At 39.1% G+C, this 20,286-nt stretch overlaps 2 protein-coding genes across 2 annotated transcripts in view; both read right to left on the reverse strand.

Annotated features, from left to right (window-relative positions):
* The window catches only part of LPIN2 (lipin 2), a 47,280-nt gene extending 40,972 nt beyond the window's left edge, over nucleotides 1–6,308 (reverse strand). Inside the window, exon 1 of the mRNA XM_072852686.1 lies at nucleotides 6,181–6,308. The gene's annotated coding sequence lies outside the window, so the exon portion shown is untranslated. The remainder of the gene's footprint in view (nucleotides 1–6,180) is intronic.
* A 7,892-nt stretch (nucleotides 6,309–14,200) lies between these two features.
* The window catches only part of MYOM1 (myomesin 1), a 73,586-nt gene continuing 67,500 nt past the window's right edge, over nucleotides 14,201–20,286 (reverse strand). Inside the window, exons 37-39 of the mRNA XM_072851298.1 lie at nucleotides 18,596–18,811; nucleotides 15,644–15,767; nucleotides 14,201–14,412 (exon numbers count right to left, since the gene is read on the reverse strand). Coding sequence (XP_072707399.1) covers nucleotides 14,201–14,412; nucleotides 15,644–15,767; nucleotides 18,596–18,811 — 552 coding nt within the window. The remainder of the gene's footprint in view (nucleotides 14,413–15,643; nucleotides 15,768–18,595; nucleotides 18,812–20,286) is intronic.

Below are 20,286 nucleotides of genomic sequence, written 5' to 3' on the forward strand. Positions count from 1 at the left end.
CATGTCCCATATGTCTCTTTCACTCCATCTAGCCCCAAATCGCTTTACTTACTATCAACTAAGACTTAAGCACCACAGTTCTCAGTCTCACACCCCATCGTGACATTGGAAAAGGTCCTTTCTCCCCAAGCCTCAACTCCAATTCCTAAATTCCACCACATTTCTTTATTTTCATGCACTTTTTACACTTTGTCTATCGGGTGCAAACAAAGTAGAAGAGTTCCCAATTCTCCTATAGAGATTACCAAAATCAGACTGGGATCAAAAAGACCTTCCTCTGTGTGAGTTCTTGATCCTAGCCCTGGTCTGAAGCTTTTGCTTACTGAAACTGGAAATAAAGCTCTGCTCATTCCAGCTTGTGGTAAAATACAGTCAATACAGCATCTCTATTACTTTTAACTGCAAAAGTCTATCCATTCTCAATATGGACTTTTAATCCTAATTCAAAGGCTAATAACTTTAACGAAATAAAAAAAATTTAGACATGAATAACAGAAGACATACTGAATGAAGACCATCTGCCTCAAGTCCCTTCTGAAAGAGACACGAGAATTTTTCTAAGAGAAAACAGCTAGTTTTTCCTCTAGTAGAGTGGAAACATACCATCAAGTTTCATTTGTTATACAAAATGAATATACTTGCTAAAATTTTCCATATAAAGGCTGAAGGTGGCTAATATATAACTTTGAATGAAATTTTCCATTTTAGCAACGTTATGTGCAACTAAAAATCAAGTTCTGCTCAAAAATGCTGAAAAAGACTAAAAGGCAGCGTTACCTGCTTTTACCTGCAATTACCAGCCATCAAAAAAATAAAAATAATGAAAAAACCCTATCACAAGTAATAATAGCATGGTACAAGAATCCAAGCAGTTAACAGATATTAGAGAAACACCAGTGGTACAAAAGCAATGCATTGCCCACTAAACTGGTGATTAAAAATTAATAAAATCAAATGTCTAGTTTTCCATCTAAAATGCAAGATGGTAAATTCAATGCCTTCAAGATCTCCTGTCAGGTGGAGTCAAGAGCGATTCAAATGAGAATATTTTTCACTGCAGCTTACATATTCTTTTTATCTCTAAGAAAGAAAGAAAAAGATAACAAGAAAGGAAATCTGCAGTTTATTTGGACTTGGCCCTTTTGTAATGTGTCAACAGTTATATGTGTATGATCTACTATGAATCATCTGATTCCAGTATTATGTCATCTTTCCTTGTACTAATTTGAGCATTTTCTTCCTTTTTTTTTTTAAGTTACCTTTTTTTCTGTTTACAAAGGAACTCCAGTGAGAACAAAGAATACTTTAAAAGAGTCCATAAAGTAAGTTTTACTGTTAAAATGATCAGTCCCATCAAAAACTTAGGATACATGCACACAAAAAGTTCTTACGTACGTGAAGACCTTAACTTATTTCAAGGTACTGAAAAGAAGTAACTGTCTAATCCAAGAATGCACCCCTTTGGAATCTGCACGGGCATATCCCACACAAGTGCCTGCCACACTTGACATATCTATTCCCAGCAGCACAGTCTCTTCTACAGCCACATCATCCTTGGTTGAACTTATTTCTAGACACATACCACAGAAACCAAAGTTTCTGAATAGCAATTCCATCTATCTTTTTTTATTTGAGATGAGAGAAAGCAGATGAAGCTTTTCCTGTATGTTTCTAGAAAGTACTAAGCATTTCCCTAATAAGCAATCCCTTATCTTTCTATGTTCTCCATTTGAAAAGGTTTCTTTCCAGGCACTGATCTGCCTCAGGTGTATTTATATTTTCTTACAACTTTCCAAGATTTAAAAGTCAAAGCAAAAGAACATAGTCATGTATTCAAGCATGAAATGCATCCTGATCTATTCGTGGTGAATAATTTGGTTACCTTTAGAATGGATACATGAATATAAGATCTGAGACTAGTACATATCTTCAGATTGACAAGAAAGAACAGAAATATACTTATTCTGAGAAATACATATATGGAATACCCCAAAAGTTCTAAATATAGTGTATATAAACAATAAACCTTTTTTTACTTGATAGACTCTCCATATTGTTGAACTGATGAACATGTACCAAAATAGACCAGCATCCATAAATTTAATTTGCATATAAGACTTGGCTATTTTATTAGAAAACAGGTAAAAATGCTAGTTGTGCAAAATTCCCCCACAAAGGTATTCATAGCATGAGATGTTGTGAAGGGGAAAATTAGATATAGCTGAGCAAAGTAGCATATGCTCACTCAGTCACCATACACAATCTACTTGCATTATTGAGTTTTAACAAACACAGAGATCACATCTGTCTGAAGGATATATCTGTTCAGCTCTAGCACACAACAGCATGTCTGCACCGCCTATACAGGACACAACAAACCTGTAAAGCACCTTCACAGATTTCTTGTTTGTGTTAATATGCATACTTTTCATTTGGGGAATGAACAGCTTTAAGTCACCACTACGTAATTTTTTTTTTTTAAATCGTTGTACTTCAGTTCACATCACAAACTCAATTCTATTGTTAGCCAAGTGAGATACAATTACTTCCATTTCTAATGGAACCTCAACTACAATTCATTATTGGAAGCACTTTTTTGAAAGAATTTTGCAAAGAATCCTTTACACATTTCCTTTAAAAGGTCTTTCATAACCATCAATCCAGAAGTACATTTCCTGACAAGACAGTTATGCAGTCTAAAAAAAGACATGTGAACCTAAAGACATGGCCTAAGACTGGCTTAGCACGTGCTGGCTTCAGCCGCATAGACCAACACAAAAATGTCACCTGGTACACTGGAGACTTTTCTATTATTACGTCACATATTTACATTTCTGGTATTGAACTTAAGCACTTTGGATAAAGAAGTGGGCTGGTTCCTCAGTTAAAATTCTTATCCGTTCACTCAGTACAGATAGCAGCAATGAGGAAGTGTCCCTTAGTTTTGGGAAAAGAGTGACTCAGGACAGCTTCTGGTGGTTAATGCATGTTGTCAAATTACATTACTGCAAAGCTGAAAGAAACTGCTAACAATAAAATACTTAACTAGGAAGGGGAAGCTAGTATCCTTTACTTGGAAATTCCCTTGAAATATAAACACAAGAAAAAAATTAAATTTCCATCAAAATAAAAAAAAAAAGAATCCCCAAAAAGTGTGCTTAAGCTCTGTCCTCAAACACAAAGACAATCTGGCTTGACTTGACATGACAGTTTCATATTATATCAGCCTGCCTGCACAAACTGAAATATAAGCACTAATGTTACCACATACTGGAGTGTTTGTAACAACCAAGATGAGAGGAACTAGGCGGAATAAAAACTCATTTTTAAGTGAAACATTCTTTGCAAAAGCAGCAACATTTTTACTATGCTTGAAGTGGATAATTTTATTTACAATTTTTTAAAAAAATCTCTGCTTACCTATGTAACAGTGAGATATTTACAGAGACGACATCTTTGTGTTACTCTAGAACCTTAAAATGCAACTTCAATGAGATCAAAGATTCATAAAGAAAGTACTCCTGGTCAGCACTGCCAGATGCAAAAATCATTGGGATACAATATGCTACTATGTTATGTTCTCAGAATTTGCCCAGTATGGGATGAAGACATGTAATGAATATGCTTCAGACTTGAATTTGATCACAAACATATTGTCCCCTGTTTCGTATAAGCCTGAAAGCTTTTTCACTGTGGATATATGGAACATGCAGAACTGAATCTCACACCAGAAGGTGTCCTTTCATCCCTTTTCAGACAGTTACATAGAACATATTTGCAATTAATGATATAAACAATGATTAAAAGTTACTTTATATATAAGCCAAAGCTATTTTACAACAACAACAAAAAAGTAGCGTTCTAATTCAGCACAGATATTCTATGATCACACACAGACCATGAAGAACTGTCTGTTTTCCTATATGCTGTGATCTTGCACTTAAGATGTAAAAGACTGGAAAAGAAGAAAGTTGTGAACTGGAGTATTAACCATGTGAGCATCTTCCAGGAAGAGAGAAACAAATGCAACTAATGTAACCTCTAGCTTTGACAGAGGTTCCCAGCCTGGCTTTGAATAAAATGCTCTCAGCTTTCTCCGATCTAGATTGCAAGTTCTCTGGGGCAGAGACCAAGTCATAAAGCTTGCAATGCAACGAAGGGCTATTCTGGGCCTCAAGATACATAAGGAGGTGTCAAATGCAGTAAGTGCAGTTTATATTTCCCCATAATTGATCACAACTTGACACTACTGGAAAGAAATGCTGGAAGTAGGGATAACATACAAGAAGTTCTCTGCACTGCGAAACTGGAACATTTTACATGTATGTCTTCCAAGTAAATAATAACAAAGAAATAAACTTAATTTTGTAACAAACCAAAATATTAGGTACTAAGAATAAGATAAGTTCAAACACCACCTCTTTTACAGGCCATTAAAAACCCCAAACACTTTTATATGCTTAACTGAAAAGTTATTCTATGAGCTTAAAAATTAATACCGTAATTGCTTACGAGAGCCTTTCAGCACTATCTAGGTGTTCCTACTGTAATTAAGAATAATACCAGATAACACAGCATTTAATTCAAAGTTCCTGACATCCTGAGTTCATTTATAAACTTTTTAACTTTAGCTTATTGGTTCAATGTTCTACTATATCATAGTAATACATTTTTACAGAGCACCTCACAGATCATTCCCTTACTTCACTCAAGTAAAGAGATCTTCCTTGATTTTTGTAGGAGATGGCAAAATTGTTTACATTCCTGTATGTTCTGGGATGCAAAGAAACTATAGCAGGGGCTACAGGAGAAGGCACAACTGAGGGCCCTGGCTGGAGCTAGTTGCCTAGTATGCATGCAAACAATGGTTAGGTATCTACGGAATGATTGACATGCGCACACTTTCAGTAACACAAAGTGAAGGCATATTGTGACTTATAATTTTTCATTCTGACTAATGAATATCTGTACATTCTTAAAATGTGTATAACACTACACTTTTTTCCTCTTTCAATATATTTTGCAAACATGAAGAGCTCAGTATTCAAAACTGTCCTGAGAAATGCTATTATAAAGTACAAAAAACAAAACCAAACAAAAAAAACCCCAAACAAACAGAGTTCTGTAGGATTGTCTATCATCTTCTCCTCTGGCGGTATCCTAAATAATACCATATACCATTGTGGGATATGGCTAACAAATTCTCTCTCGTAACAACAATGGAATTTTGTTTGGAAAAAAAAAAATCAGATGATGGACACATACAAAGTGCAGCCAAAACACAGGTATATTTATGACGTCATTTTGTTGGAATGGACACGTTTAAACAGCATATTGTCTTGCTCCATTAAAAATCATTGATGTCTGCTACATGTACTCGGTAACCACTTAACGAGAGGAAAAATGCAGTTCAAACTAATTCAGACGTGAGCTTGGCAAAAATTCAAATACATACACAAAAAATGCAGACAGTGATTAACACTTCATACTCCCTACACCAGCAGGGATAAACAGAAAACACAAAGGAGGAGTGCCCCGAAGGCACGCAAGTTAACAGCCCGAGTTTAAGAAATGCAGATCCGCAAAACGGAAGGAGCTCGGGCAGCAAGGCACGTATCGCGATTTTTAACATTTAAGAGTCGCACCGTCAAGCAGAGCCGGTAAAACCGACGTTTCAAATCGGTACGCCCGCCGCCTTCATGTCACTGCAAGGCTGGAAGGCAGCCCCAGGGGTCATCCAGCGCTGGCCGGCCGGGCAGGCGGAGTCGCAGCCCCCCACTCCCGATCTATCCAGCACACCTGGCAGCCAGGGGATGGGAAGGGATGTTTCCCCTTGCCCCCGCACACCGGGACAGCCCGGCTGCCGCCGGGAGAGGATGCGGGGAGCCCAGGGCAGCGGCTGGGACCGCAGGCACCGCCGACGGGCGGGCAGGCCGGCCGGCCCCGCTCCCCAGCGACGGTTAAGGAGAGGGCTCAACGGCCGCTGCTCGCAGCCCTCTTCGGGGAGGGGAGCGAGGCCGGGCCGGCAGCCGGGGCAGGCACTCCGCCACCCACCTTCCCCCGCAGCCGTCCGGGCTGGCTCGGCGCCCCCCCCTTCTCTCCCACACACAGGCAGACACCCGCCCCCGTGCGCGCCCCCTCCCCAAGCCGACTTGGCGGCAGCCGCCCCTTCTCGCTCACCGCGAGCGCGGCCCGCGGGGCCGGCGTCAGCCGAGGAGGGACGGGTGGATGGACGGACGGACGGATGGATGGATGGCAGAGAACGGACGCGGGGCGAAGAGCGCAGGGACAGCCGCGCTCGGCTGGATGCGAACTGCGCCAAGCGGCGGCGGTTGGTGCAGCGCGTGCACGTCCGCGCGCGCGCGCTGGCGGCGGCTTAGCCGGGGCGCGCCGCCGCGGCGCGGGCGAGTGGGCGGGCGGGCGAGGGCGCGCGCCACCTCAGCGGCGCGGTCCCGCCGCGCCCCGGGCGCCACGTGACCTTGGGGCGACGCAGGGGGGGAGGGGGAAGGACGCGCGTGGCCCGCGCGCGTGCGCGCACGGAGCGGGCGGCGGTTGAGCGGGAACGGCGGGCCGCACGTAGCCGCTGCCATGTTCTGTGCCGTGACAGGGCGGGGGGGCGGAGCGGGGTCGGTAGCGGGACCGGTCCCGCGTAACTTGCGCCGTGTGGGGCTGCAGGCGGCTGCGGGCATTTTAACCGGCAGCAGCGAAGGGGGACAGAGGAGCAGGGACTGCGGCAACCTCGGCTTTGCTGAGGCAGTCACCCGCGGCGGGGCGCGGGCGGCCTCCCCCGGGCCTGCCTTCCTCGCCCGTCCTCCTCCTCCTCCTCCTCCTCTCCTTCCCCGGCGGCGCAGAGCCTCTCGGGGGGGCATCGGGAGGCTGTGGCCCGGCCCCGTGTTGCTGTCACTAGCGCAGGGCGGTCATGGCATGGGTGACGCATCCCGGCTACCTACCGCGGTGACTTGGTTCCCGCCCGTTTCCTCAGGCGCGGGGCTGAGGTGATCAGCAGCAGCAAAGTGCTTTCTGCAGCTATTTATAGCCGTAGTCTGAGCTGTGTATCAGAATTAACACCTCGTGACGGGGATGTTTCAAAAGAAACTCCGCGCTCAGGGTGTTTGTCGCTTTGTACATCTGTCACTGCATCCTTCCTTTGAAAGTTACTAGTCTACCCAGAGGAGGCTGGAAAATAATTGATTTTTTTTTTTTTTTAATGAAAGTGTAGAATTGCAAAATCAAAACGTGTCCAGCAGGCCAGGTGTGTATTTCAGGTCAGCAGCTTCATTGCCCATTGCTTTTGTGATTCACGCTGCTGCTCGCTCAAGTTGGGTAGATTATGTGTTATTATTTGCTTGAGTCACGCTATTGCCCAGAGGCCCCAGGTGATATTGAGACATAATATGTACTAAAACAGGATAATATTCTCACCCCAAACAACTGGCAGTATAAAAAAGAGAAAAGAAAAGATAAGTAGCATAGTTGGAAATACAGTTTAAGTTTCACAAATGTGAATTAACTGTTTTATCACTATCCATCTTACTTCTTTATTTTACTGTACTTTTATTTGTCTGCCAATTACTTACCCATCTGCCAATCTGTTGACGAGTTTTATTAAAAGCTGGCTTTGCCCCATTTGGTGTTAGAGCCATTTTGGGCTCTCACATAGGTTTTATATAATTGGCACATAAGAAATCAGGCTAGTTAACAGGGTATTCAGTGCAACTGACAAAAAGACATGCTAGCATGCAAAGTAATGTATAGGCAAGGTATAATGTGATAGTCCATGTATCGCTAAAAAAGATCCTTGACAATCTTTTGTACCAGTCTTACAAAGAGATAAGATCTGTTTATTCATCTGTACCTCCTGGGACAAGCTGCCTAAAAGGTTATAGTCAGTGCGTTTGCATATTTGCAAATAACATTTATATTCCTTTGAGCATGGAACTAAAAAAAATCTATCCATGCATAACATGCAGGCTGGATTTTTAAAGAAAGCAGTTCATGGAAGAAGACACAAACACAGAATTATATGGACAGGTTCACTATATTATACATATGTAAAAAGAAAACAAGGTCAGCTTTCATGCCTCCCCGTTTTGATGATGTTATTGTCATGTCAGAAATTCTGAGTCAATTTTGGAACGCTTTCCAGGACTCAGGATACATGGATGCAACACAGACTAATGGAGCAATTTTCCACCCTTCAGTGCAACCATGCTTCAGCTGCACCAGTTTTCTGAAGAGGCCTCCCATTTGAATATAATGTCATAATAATAATTACCTAGCCACATTAGCATAACATCTGTCGCAAACATGCAGTCTGCACTTCAGCTAATAGATCATTTCCCTGCTTTACTGAGTTCCTTATTTAGCATCTTAGTTGCTCAGTTTGTGAGGGTATCCACATCAGCAGTTGCTCTAACAGAATATTTTTATTTGTGTTCCTGTGATCTTATCTTTGCTGGTCATAACAGCAAGTGATTTTTTTAGTTGAGGGGATTCTCCTTTCCAACACCAGACAGCCCTGTTCAGAGGGAGATAAGAGGTAGGGGCTAAATCTATCATATGTCCTCAAATATCAATTTTAAGCTAGATCCTATTATAAAATGAAGCCTAATGCAAAAGCGGGCTAGCTTCTTCAGTGGCAGAAAAATCTTTACTTGAAAAGGGGTAACAAATTGATACCATACTTTTCTATTTCAGACCTGGAATAGGTGCTTCTGATTAAAGAGCATTTATTTGAAAACACCATGTTTTCCCTTTAGGTAACCTTTTCCATTCCAAAATTATCATCTCCAGACAATCAAAAGGCTACAGAAGTAGACAGCCCTCAGTATTTGCCTTTTGTATTCTCTGCTCTTTTGTACTTACACATAGAAGATTACAATCAAGCTGTAAAAATGACTTGCATTTTCCACAGCTGTATCAAGTGAGATTTGTTTCCATTCCGATTGTGTGGAGTTACACACCGTAGTGGTGTCGATAGGATCTCTCTACGTCTATGCATGATTTGCGGTCCTTGTTGAACCATATCTCACTGGTAGTTAAACCAGGGCCTCCAGGCCACAGGAAACCTGTCACCTCATTTACATTCATTTTGCCTTTTCACCACAAATGTCACTATTATTTTCCCCATCAGGGACAGGGGAGGGCGTGATGAGAGCAACTGCTTTCTTTTTTTTTTTTTTTTTTTTTGGTGGAGGGGAAATAATTTGAAAGCGTGTTACCTAGTGCCATACATAAATCAGTGGCTCTCTGGTTGTTCAACTGCCAGATCATGTCTAGCAGCAATAGTGTGTGAGAGAGGTAGCCTGCTTAGGACTAGGCAAGAAAGGATGAAGGGTCTCCAGCAGGTTAGGATACAGAGTGCCCGGGCTAAATCACAGGTCTGGGAGGATATAGGGTGCTAGGCATGGCTTTGGTGAAGTCTCAGAAAACCTGTGGTTCTGCAGATAGTAGAGAGCTGTAGATGTAGGGATGTAGCAGCAACCCCCAGCTTGCATTGGTCCCTGAGTGCTGAACATGTTACTGACATTTGTAGATGAAAGAAAAAATGGCCTTTTGATTAGTTGTTACAGCAGTTTAAAAAAAAAAAGTCTTCAGCCACATAAGGCAAAAAAAGCTGACATCAGCGATGAGATATTGTTATGTAATTTTGCCTGTTTGTGTGCATACAACACCCAGAAACCGTTGTTTGCAGCAGTCATTTATTCCATACCCACCATCATCCCTGCTCGTATTACAGCAGTCAGAATATTCCTTAAACTTTTTTAAAATTGTTGTTTAGACTCTTATCTGTTATATCTTGCCCCTAGTAAACCTGAGAGACTCCTTATCTCTGCATCTTAGCCACAACTAGCACATGTCCTCTCAGAAGTGTTTCAATAACTTCTCTGAGATCAGAATGACATTATGACAGGACGTAACAATTTAGTTTATCTTTTTAATACCATTTAACAGTTAGAAAAAAATGAGGAATAGGAATAGCAAGGTTTCAGGACTGTAAGGAACTGTAGCCTGAGCCACCAAAATGTTTAAGCACACCAACAGTCCCAATGTAGTTGATGGACTTGTTTGTAGGTTTAGGGTATTTGGTTAAGTCAGCACAGACAGATCGAGTCTCATGTGAGCAATATTTCTCCATTCTTTGTCAATCATTAGCAAGTGTTTCACAAACCATTTTCTGATAATAGATGTGATAGGGTTTCAGGCCTCCTGTTAAGAGGTCCCTTATCCTTGCCAAAATCACAGCCTAATTAAGTTTTTCTGCTTAGGAGGTTTTATTCTGCTCCTCTTAGTATAAGTGATGAAACAGTAAGTGGAAATGACTGTATCAAAGAGGATGGATGGTAGAAGATGCGAGGTGGGGAAAGAGGGAAGGAAAGGAGTTGCATTTGACAATGTGCAGAAGGAGAAACATTACAGGAAAGACATCGCGCATACTGAAATGGGAAATGAGACAAGGGGAAAAGTCAGCAAAAGATTGCAGCCAAATCTGGTGTCTTCCTTCCTCTCCTTCCCATCGGTCTCATGCCCTCATCGTCTCTCTCACAGTACCTTCATCTCCAGAAGCCCTTGTGGAACAAAGCAGTTTTCTCTAACATTTTTCTCTTTACAGCTTTTGTTGCTGTTTTCCCTGGCCAACATTTTGCTTCAGTTCTTAAAACTTACTGTCCTTTTAGCAAGGCAAAAAACCTTGTGTGGAAAGATTTGTTTCAGATGTCTGTCTGGCCAGTGTAAGTGCAACGTAAATGGAATATCATTCATGCATTCACCTGGTAGTTATTGTTCAAGGATACAGAGCAGAAGTCCACCCTATGCTAGTTTAAGGATGATCTCACTTTGCAACTAGCTGCTTCAAAGATTATGGCTTTATGTATTACCAAGTTATGGTTTGTTAGTCTCAGACCACAGACAGGTCTTCCTCAATAATTGGCTAACAAATCCAGAACTAATTCTCAGAAGAACTCAAGGACACCTGGAATCACAATGCCTTTACTACAGTTGAAGGCAAAGCCTATTTTTCACATCTTCTTTCATCTTCAAAAATAACCCTTTGTACTTCTGGGAGGCGATTAGATAATATAGCTTAATGCAACACTTTCCCACACTGTTAAATACACTTGTTATAAAACAAGAATATTAACTTATAAGAGTTATAAATTTGAACATAAAAAGTAATGCATGCTGGAATGGAGTATGTAGGTGAGAAAGAAGATATTATCTAGAAGTGGCACTTCAGATAAACATTGCAACCAGTGTCTGATTTTAAATGTAGTCAAATGGTTCTGTGTGTTCGATAGGAGATTCTGTTGCTTCAGAAATAATTTGCATTCTAACATTATGTAATGGACAAAGACTGAAACAATTTTTCATAGTTAGCATGGAGAACAGAATATAAATTACACATTTAGATTCAAGAAAAAAATTATTCAACCATGGTAACATAATAAATAATATACTCAACAATTCTGTTAATATTAATTTTGAACATTTTGTTACACATTTGTGAACAACTACAGCTTAAATAATCAAAATGAAGAAATTAAGGGTTTTCTTAATCTTTGATATGTTTATTTGTGTATTTCATTTACCATGCATAAAACCACTATGCTTCTGGATAGCAAATAGTTTCCAATAGAACAATACTGATGTGACTGCATTTCCAGCTTTTTGAGGAACCATCCAAATTTAACAAAAAAAACCCCAAACCCTAGTGCATTTTAGTTTAAATTTTTAAAAGTATTTCCAGTAGGTTTTAATTGAAATATCAGGAAAATACTGATTTTTCTTTCAGCAAAAAGCTAAGACCTGATTCTGCTACAATAACACAAAAGAGAGTTCTGCCATTGGCTTCATGGTGAGCAAAGTGGGCTTTGTAATTTGAGATTTGGGACATTTTTAGAACATTCTTCTGAGATCCAGCTTGTTTTCTATTAAAACTAATGAAAAGACCCCTGTGGCATTTTGCAGGAATTGGATCAGGCTCTCAGTGGTACAATCTGTTCTATATATAACTTACACACTGCTCTTGGTGTTTGTGGGAGATAGACTCCCAACTCGAAGGAGCTGTAAGAAGTGATGGATTTTTAGAGAGGTAAGGCAGGTTGAAATAATTGCCATGGCAAAGAGCAGTTAAGAGTTGTGTGAAACAACCTGCAGCTTTGTAACATTTTGAAAGGCCAGACTCTGTAACTCTCTGGCAGAGTGATGTAATCGCACATCTGTAGATATTTATCATTTTCTGTAACAGTTGCCCGAGAACCTACATGCATTCAGGTTCTCATTTAAAACGTCTCCTACCATGGAAATGCTCCTTACTGCATTTCTGTATGGGACCTACACTTACTGGGTGTTCGCTGCTGGGCTACTCCAGTTTTCTACTAATTTAAACTATAATACATAGAAGCAGAACAAGATGTAATGTAGAACTGAATCAAGCTTTATGTATCAAACAGTACCTGAGTCTAGTAGGATGATTTTAGTTGTAGTTCAGACTGTATTTTAAGTTTCTCCCACCACTTTTTTGTGTAGCAGTCAATATTTTGATTTGCATATTTTTTTTCTCTATAGCATCCAGCATCTTTCTGTCACTCAGAATGGACCATCCAAATTATTTAAATCCTTTACCTTGTTTACAGAACTGTTATTACTGTAATTGCCTCCACATAAGCTCTCTAACTAGTATTTCATCCAGCAGGAATCTTTCTGTTGGTTTTAAAAAGAGTTTAATAGAACCCTGTTGGAATTCTGCTGGAAGGAAGTGGATTTCTTTCCATCAGAAGTTATTGGTGTCTCAGCTGTTACACATTTACATGCTATTAAGATTCTTTGTTTTCTCATGCTAACAATTCTATAAGGATCAGTTTCTAATCAGAAACTGGTATTTCTTGTGTTTTCAGTATTTCCACATATGTCATAGATGTAACACCCTAGAAATATCAGCGGAGTTCAGTAATCTTTCATCAATAATCCATCTGGCAAAAGCCCATATAATAAGATTGAGCCTTCTAAGAGTTAAAATCAATAAAAATATTTTCCCAGTAATTAAATTATCTTGTTTTTATTTCTTGTATTTAATAATTTCTGATCACTTAAAAGTTGAACTTAGCTTGCATATTAACAAATTCTGACCTTTGTTTTTATTGGTTTTTCAGCTTGAACTCTGCTTCTTCCAAGGTATCTAAGCATCCACAAACGAGTCATACTTTCTTATATCCTCAATACATAAACATGTGAATGAACACAGTAATGAATATGAATGAGCACAGTAATGATTTAAAGCAGGGATTCTTGGCTTATGTTTATTCCTCACTTACACAGACCATGAAGCTACGCTCTTATAAAAAAACAGTGGGTCTGATCCTAGTGAGGGGAAGAAGGGAAACTGTTGGGCTGAGTCACTGAGTTTAGCAGCTCTTGGAAGCAGAAATATGATTTCTGTAGCAAAAAGGGTGGAGAAAAATGATCATGTAGGGCAGTTGGTACTTTATGGGTGAGTGCTATATACATAATACCTCACCAAGGCCAGGAGGGAATTAATGGAGAGGACTGAAAAGCAATCATGTGAGTCTCGGTGATAAGAAATGTCCAGATATCATCCAGAGCCACCTGATGAAACAGGTATGCATGAAAGAAACTTGAATCAAAAGAAAACCTACTTATGGCTCCCCTGCATCCATAGGAGATGGTTGTGTTTCTGGACATCTTCCCCTGTGGCCAAATTTGTCATGGTGAAAAGTACAGCCCACGTGGCATTAAGAGGACTGCATGTATGGTTTCCTTGAGAAAATAAGCGAGGTCTGTCTCAAGCTGTGATGGCCTACAAATATCAATTAACAGAGCCACATAACTGATATTAACATTCTTTTACAGAAGAGTAAATATGTCAGTTCTGGACAGGATTTACTCTAATAACCTCTGCTTATCATTGACATTTTTTAGTAATTAAAATCACCTTGTCAGTACATGGATCATTATTAAGATACTTAGAAATTACTACAGTGCAACTAATCTGGTACTGAGACATAAGTGGCCATCTACGATGCATTTAAAGTTATGAAGTATTGCAAATGTTATAAAAAACACTCATAAACTTTTATGTTAAAATACCATGTCTAGTCTACCACCCATGAAATCTCAGCTTGAACTTATTATCCAGATCATAACAAGATCACATTCTTCATTCAAGAACAGTGGGGTTTACTCAAGGCTTTTTTTCCAGTGGTTTCTTTCCCTGCCTAGCCAAGCTTTCTGTGGACTGAGGAACCATTTCTGCTACTGCTGCTTTTCCATCAGTCATCTTTGCTGCTCGCTGGTTGCTTTTTGTATCCTTTTCTGTTTCCACAGGGGGGATTTCATTTGGATCAGGTGTCTCTTCTGTAGCAATAATTTCTTCTACGTGTGGCTTAATAAAATCTGATTTAGGAGAAGTAATAAAATTTCCCTTATATTTACTATGCTCAGCAACACAGAGGCATGTAGAGTAAGATATTGCTTTCAAATTGGTTATGTCCTTATGTTCTTTTCCTCTTCCCATACAAAGAGATTCAGTATCACAAATAATGTTACTGCTTTTTACAGAGGCAAAAGCAAGCCCAAGTCTTTATGATCTCTAATTAAAAAGATTAAGGGGTAGAACCTGCAAAACATTTACAGATGTAAATAATTGTTTCTCACATAAGTCATCTCATTTACAGGACTGCTCAGAAATGCCTAGGTTACCCATACCAGTAAGGCAAGAGAGGAAAGAAATGCAGTTAAATATTTGTTCTTGCCTTAGGAGCAGAAAGGGGAGAGGAACAAGACTATAAAATGTTCTGTCGGCAATGATATAACATGTATACACCCTGTGTACAAAGAAGAAATACTTAGGCAAAAATATGTAAAACAGATGTTCTGATAATGTTGGAATTTAAGCCTTATTTGGAGCTAAAATGCTCTACGTGAGGGAGTTGTAATTGTGAAGAATATGTCAATGTCCAAGTAGCAATTATATAGTAAGAGTCTAAAAGAACAGTAAAAATCTGTAATATGCAAGAATGCTGAATCACCAGAGAGCTATTCATTTTCCACCCTTTCTCTAAACTGGACAAAAAAATGGTCACTTGTAATTCCAACTTTACCATTCAATATGGACATAAAACTAAGAGAGAATAATTGATTAATCTCAAATAGTGGCTATATGACCAGGGTTTTTTAAAACACTTTGGCATTTAGGGTCCCTTAATTTGCAAGGCCTTTTTTTTTTTTTTTTTTAAAGTGTCAAACATCTAGCTGCTGAAATGAGTCTCTGGGAAAATAACACCATCTGTGTGTATATATATATATGCTTAGGAGGTCTCTCCTCTGCATTCAGAAATTTGAAAGTATTTATTATGGCTTAAAAAACTTTAATCAGCCAGGTAAGCCAAGGTGAGAATTCGCAGCCCAGTGGAAAGGTGATTTAAAAGTGTTGACTTAAATCTCTTTCACTGAGGTTTAACCTGGCAATTCATACTTTGCATTTGTTTTTGATTAAGAGCATACATACTATAAACTTGATTGTTTGCGACCTGAGAAATATTGATTGGCACAGACTTATTAACTGCATAATGTTTAACCATTTTTTCATGGGAGTAGAAGACCATAAAGGTGAAAGTGGTCTTACCTTTCTTTTCCCCTTCCTTCCGTTTGCTTGCTGTCGTTGTTTTTTTCTTTTTAGATACAGTTATATTATTTTGATCGTGTCCTTGGACTGTGTCAGTCTGTCCTGACACAGAAATCACAATCACCTGAAGCAAAGCAAGAACAAAAAGTGCACAAGCAAGAAATGTAGATGCGTCACAAATTCTGTCTGAAACCACCATAACTGAGTCCCTGGCAGCAACATGTTTAGAAGCAGCTATTACTCTAACTTTCAGGGACACATACATCTTCTGAAGCAAAGAGAAGTGGAATCCATCCTGTTTATCTGTGAGGTGGCCCACTTGTATTCCCTCACAATTCTGCCAAAAGGAGGGAGGCAGGAGAACAGATTTTTGAAGATATAGTAGAAACAAACTGCTGCCAAAATGCAATCATTATTAAAAATATGCTAATGCTAAGTAATAAACATCAGTTATCAGGTATTGCGAAGAGCAAGTCATATTCTTGTTTGCACCCTGGAGGATGGAAGAGAGATGTGGCACTGTTGCTTTTAAGGTGTATGTCCTAGGACCAAGATGGAGTGACCTGCTTATCATCCTTGAATTGGCTTCATGTCATATTAAGCAAAGTTATCAAATGTTTGATATTAGTTCTTTAAACTCAGAAAGCTTGCTGTATCTCAAATTACAGATATTCTCATGATTATATTTTGGAATTTAAAAATTAAGCTGTTTTACTTTGATAAGCAGCTGTTGTGACTTAGTCTGAACTTTTTTAATAACAGATATTGATTCATTAATGTACATAATTACACACTGAAACTTTAAAATTGCAATAATGTCATCAAGGTTGATACTTAGGTTTTAACTATTTTAGAAGATAAGGCTACGTGAACACATACACTGTTTATATGAAATGCTGAAAACACATTAGTTCTACATAATTTCATGTTAAAAATCCCTGTGATGTGAAATCTATTCTGGAAGAAAAAAAATTTATACAAGATAACATGTTCCTTGAAACCGGCAGTACTATTCATCCATAAAGTTAAGCACGTGCTAATGTGTTTTGGTAGGTCATAAATCTGACCTAAATCTGGATTAGTTTTTTTTTAATGATTAAGATCCTCATCATTAGCCCTTTATAGAAACTGATTTAAAAAAACCCTATTAAAAATTTGCAAAAATCACCACTTTCACCATTGATAACTGTGTTGAATCTATTGTTACCTGAGCCATTAAGAATTCCCTCATGCTTCCACTTCTCCTTTAACGTTAGGTGACAGTAAACCTCAGATGGCAAGGGTTTAAGTGAGCATTAACTGTACAGCACTTACTAGTAGCATCCTCACAGAAATGCCAATACTGCAGCAAAATGAGTGCCTGGGAAACAGCACTATTTCTGCAGTCACAGTAGCTAAAAACGACAAGAGAAAGTATGTGAAAGGTGCACACAGATCATGCTTATACTGAAAATATATATGTTAGTTCTTTAGATTTTGATGTGAAGAATTGTGCTGTTGTGAGACTAGTAATGAAAAGAATTATTAATATGGCACATTGCTCTCCTAATTAGCAATTGGGCTGATAACTGCTTCTGATCATATATATATGATATGTATTGTATCACATGTATATATCATATATATGTCCAGCAGGATGGACATATATGTACATTCTGTTGCTCTTCCTCAGCTAATAATAATCAGTGGCATTGTTGTAAAATAGTTGACATGGAGTTTTTAATCTATATTAGTGTGTCCAAATATCTGGACAAATCTTTTTTGTCTGAAACATTTTTATCTGAAAAAACCCCACATTTTTTTCTATGTTCCAGTGAAGATTCTCTTTGTAGCTTTAAAAGAAATTAACTGAGGTCTCAGTCTAACAAAATACTTACCTAACCCCCTTAAATCAAAATGCATGAGCAGGTCCATTGAATCACATGAGACCACTCCTGTGCCTGAATTTGCAAAAATACCTTATTGAGTTGACATGTGAAGTAGTGAAGGTCTGGACAGAAAGGTGTGACGACATGCCATTGTGGGTTTTGTTGTGAACAGTAAAGTGAAGATTAACAGCGATCTAAAGGGAAGCTAGAGGTAATTACAGTGGTGAAAGCATTAAGACACTGAGATACTGTGCACAACTACCAGAGCCGTGACCAGTAAAACAAGACACAGTGAAACAAGCTTGTGATGGAAGGAAAGAAGTGAATTCAGTTTATTTGTGAACATAGAGGAGAGTTCATACATTTTTGCAGACACACACACACATTAGTATTCTGGCCTCCTAAGCCTAATTTTCATTTATGTTACAGTACTTTTACCCCAATTGGGCAGATTAAACAATATTTATGGATGTAAATGACACCCATATTAAGGCCTCTCTAAATTAACACAGCAATACAAAGGGGCCTTAATGTAGACAAAAACCAGCACTAATTTCTCCATGATTTAATTCTCTAACACATTCCATCTATGCTACTTTACCAAAGTTGGAACAAATCTAAGCTGCTGCTCAAAAATGCCTCAGTCATTTTTTATCTTTCCATCGACCTCATCAATTGCCTCCACTGAAACAATTCTTCACCCTTTCCATTTTTGTTGCATGGTCAAATGCTCCAGGAAGAGGGTCAAATGGCGGACCTGTGTTTACAGCCAGCATGCATTTGGCCTGGCTGAAGATGCTACCACTAGGTTCTGTGAAGTTAGCAGTAAGACAATATTTAGGAAAGGCCCTGTTTTCCCTGGCACAATTAAGTGTATTAGAAGCAAAAGTGAAGTGAATGGAAAAATCCAAGGCTGCCTGCTAAAGCAGAAAGCCATTTACACACACAGATTATGTCAGTCTGTCATCCAAAATCTCCCCCATACTTCTGTTTCCTAGTCTTAAATTCACACTTTCGTTTTCTTATCTTCTTTCTTTTTCTCTTGCTCAGACTGTCTCTCTTCCTCAGGTATGAACACACTTACAGTGACATCACTGGTCTCTGTGCCGTACTTGTTCTTCACCACGATGCTGTATTTCCCAGAGTCGAGTGTGGACACAGTAGAAATGGTAAAGCTGACGTTTTTTCCAGATTCAAATTTCAGGATGCAATTAGCATCTGATACAAATGATTTTTCATTCTTCAGCCATGACACCTCTGGGGTAGGGTCTCCCCAGACAGTGCAAGAAAGATTAAGTGCCTACAGAGAAAGTACAAAAGTATTATAAGTAAGAGTCAGTAAATATTTGCTGTCCTTTTTGATGCCTGACTCTCCAAATGTTCCACTCCCCATTTAGCTTCCTGCTTTTAGTAAATGGATGCATATCAATAATTTTTGCAGTGATCAATAATTTTTGTCAGTCTTCTGTATCATAAAGGAGAAGAAGGAACACAGTTAATTCAAAAACTCCATTAAAGCCTTTAAATATTTTATGGACCTTCTTCTCTACTGTTATAATCATTAGTAGAGCTTTCTCCATGCATATTGTTTAATATAAAGTTAGATATTATCTGCATTTGTGTGTTAGACCTGAAATGAGAATTTGAGGAACCATCAGATGGATTTGTTCACGTTAAGCTCGCTATGTATTTACCACAGAAGTAAACAAAGTATGCCTGCCTTTTTAAATAACTAAGAACAAAGTGTCCCTGGAATATTTTGTTTAATTTAGGATCTTTTTAAACTATGCCCTGACAGCTCTTCCAACAGACTTGAATTGTTTTACGCACTCCTATAAAACTATTTTTAACTGAAATCAATACACGCTTTACCCTTTCTTTGGTGTTCGTCTAAGTATTTCCCTTTGATGTTAGTAATGTTCCTAAGGGCTGAATTCAGTCCCATCAGACTGAAGGAAGTATCTTCATTGTCAAGAGAGTCAGCTGTTGGAGAGATCACTGGCAGTTGGATACTTTCTGCAGGCTGGCGAGTCTATTGTGCACACAATGTGCAGGCCTCCTATTTTTGTTGTCAGCTGAGAAATTTGTGTTTGGGAGATACTGATACATATAAATGATCCCCTCCTCTGGTCACAGGGCCATGGGAATCTTCTCAAAAGAATTTGCAAAAATGAACATCCCATAAAGAGTCAAATGTGAAAAATGTTCATATGAAACTTCAGTGGTACATAGGCCTTTCTTCTGGACTTTTATTTAGGAAGGAATCCATTTATGTCTGAGTATTATATAGTACATTGGTCTGAACTTAAAAAGTTATTCAATGTAGATTTTTTTAAAATGGAAATTGAAGAATTTTTACTGCAGAGAAAATTCTCTTCAGTGGGTCATTAGGAATGGACTAAGTGATACATAAGGAGTGGACAAGCTTCCACTTGACTGGAATCAAATTTCTCTTACTTTTTTTTTGAAAGGCTCTTGATAAAAATACATCAAAAATAGAGACAACTGAAGAGCACTCACATTGCTGGCCGTATAGGCTGTCATGATAAAAATCTACTGTGAGAAATCTGTTTTACAGGCTACCTTCCCTTCACCTCTCTGGTTTTTATCTGGTAGCGTGATGGTGGAAGATGGGACAGAAGAGAGATACCTAGAAGGCTGTTGAAATGAGCAGATAGAAAAAGTGGATACCTCTATACAAATGAAAGATTCTTGTACCTCTGACAACAAAATAAAAATTAAATAAATCCCACATCACCTAAGGACCAAAATGAG

The sequence above is a fragment of the Ciconia boyciana genome, chromosome 2, assembly GCF_034638445.1.
Source record: "Ciconia boyciana chromosome 2, ASM3463844v1, whole genome shotgun sequence".
Classification (NCBI taxonomy): domain Eukaryota; kingdom Metazoa; phylum Chordata; class Aves; order Ciconiiformes; family Ciconiidae; genus Ciconia; species Ciconia boyciana.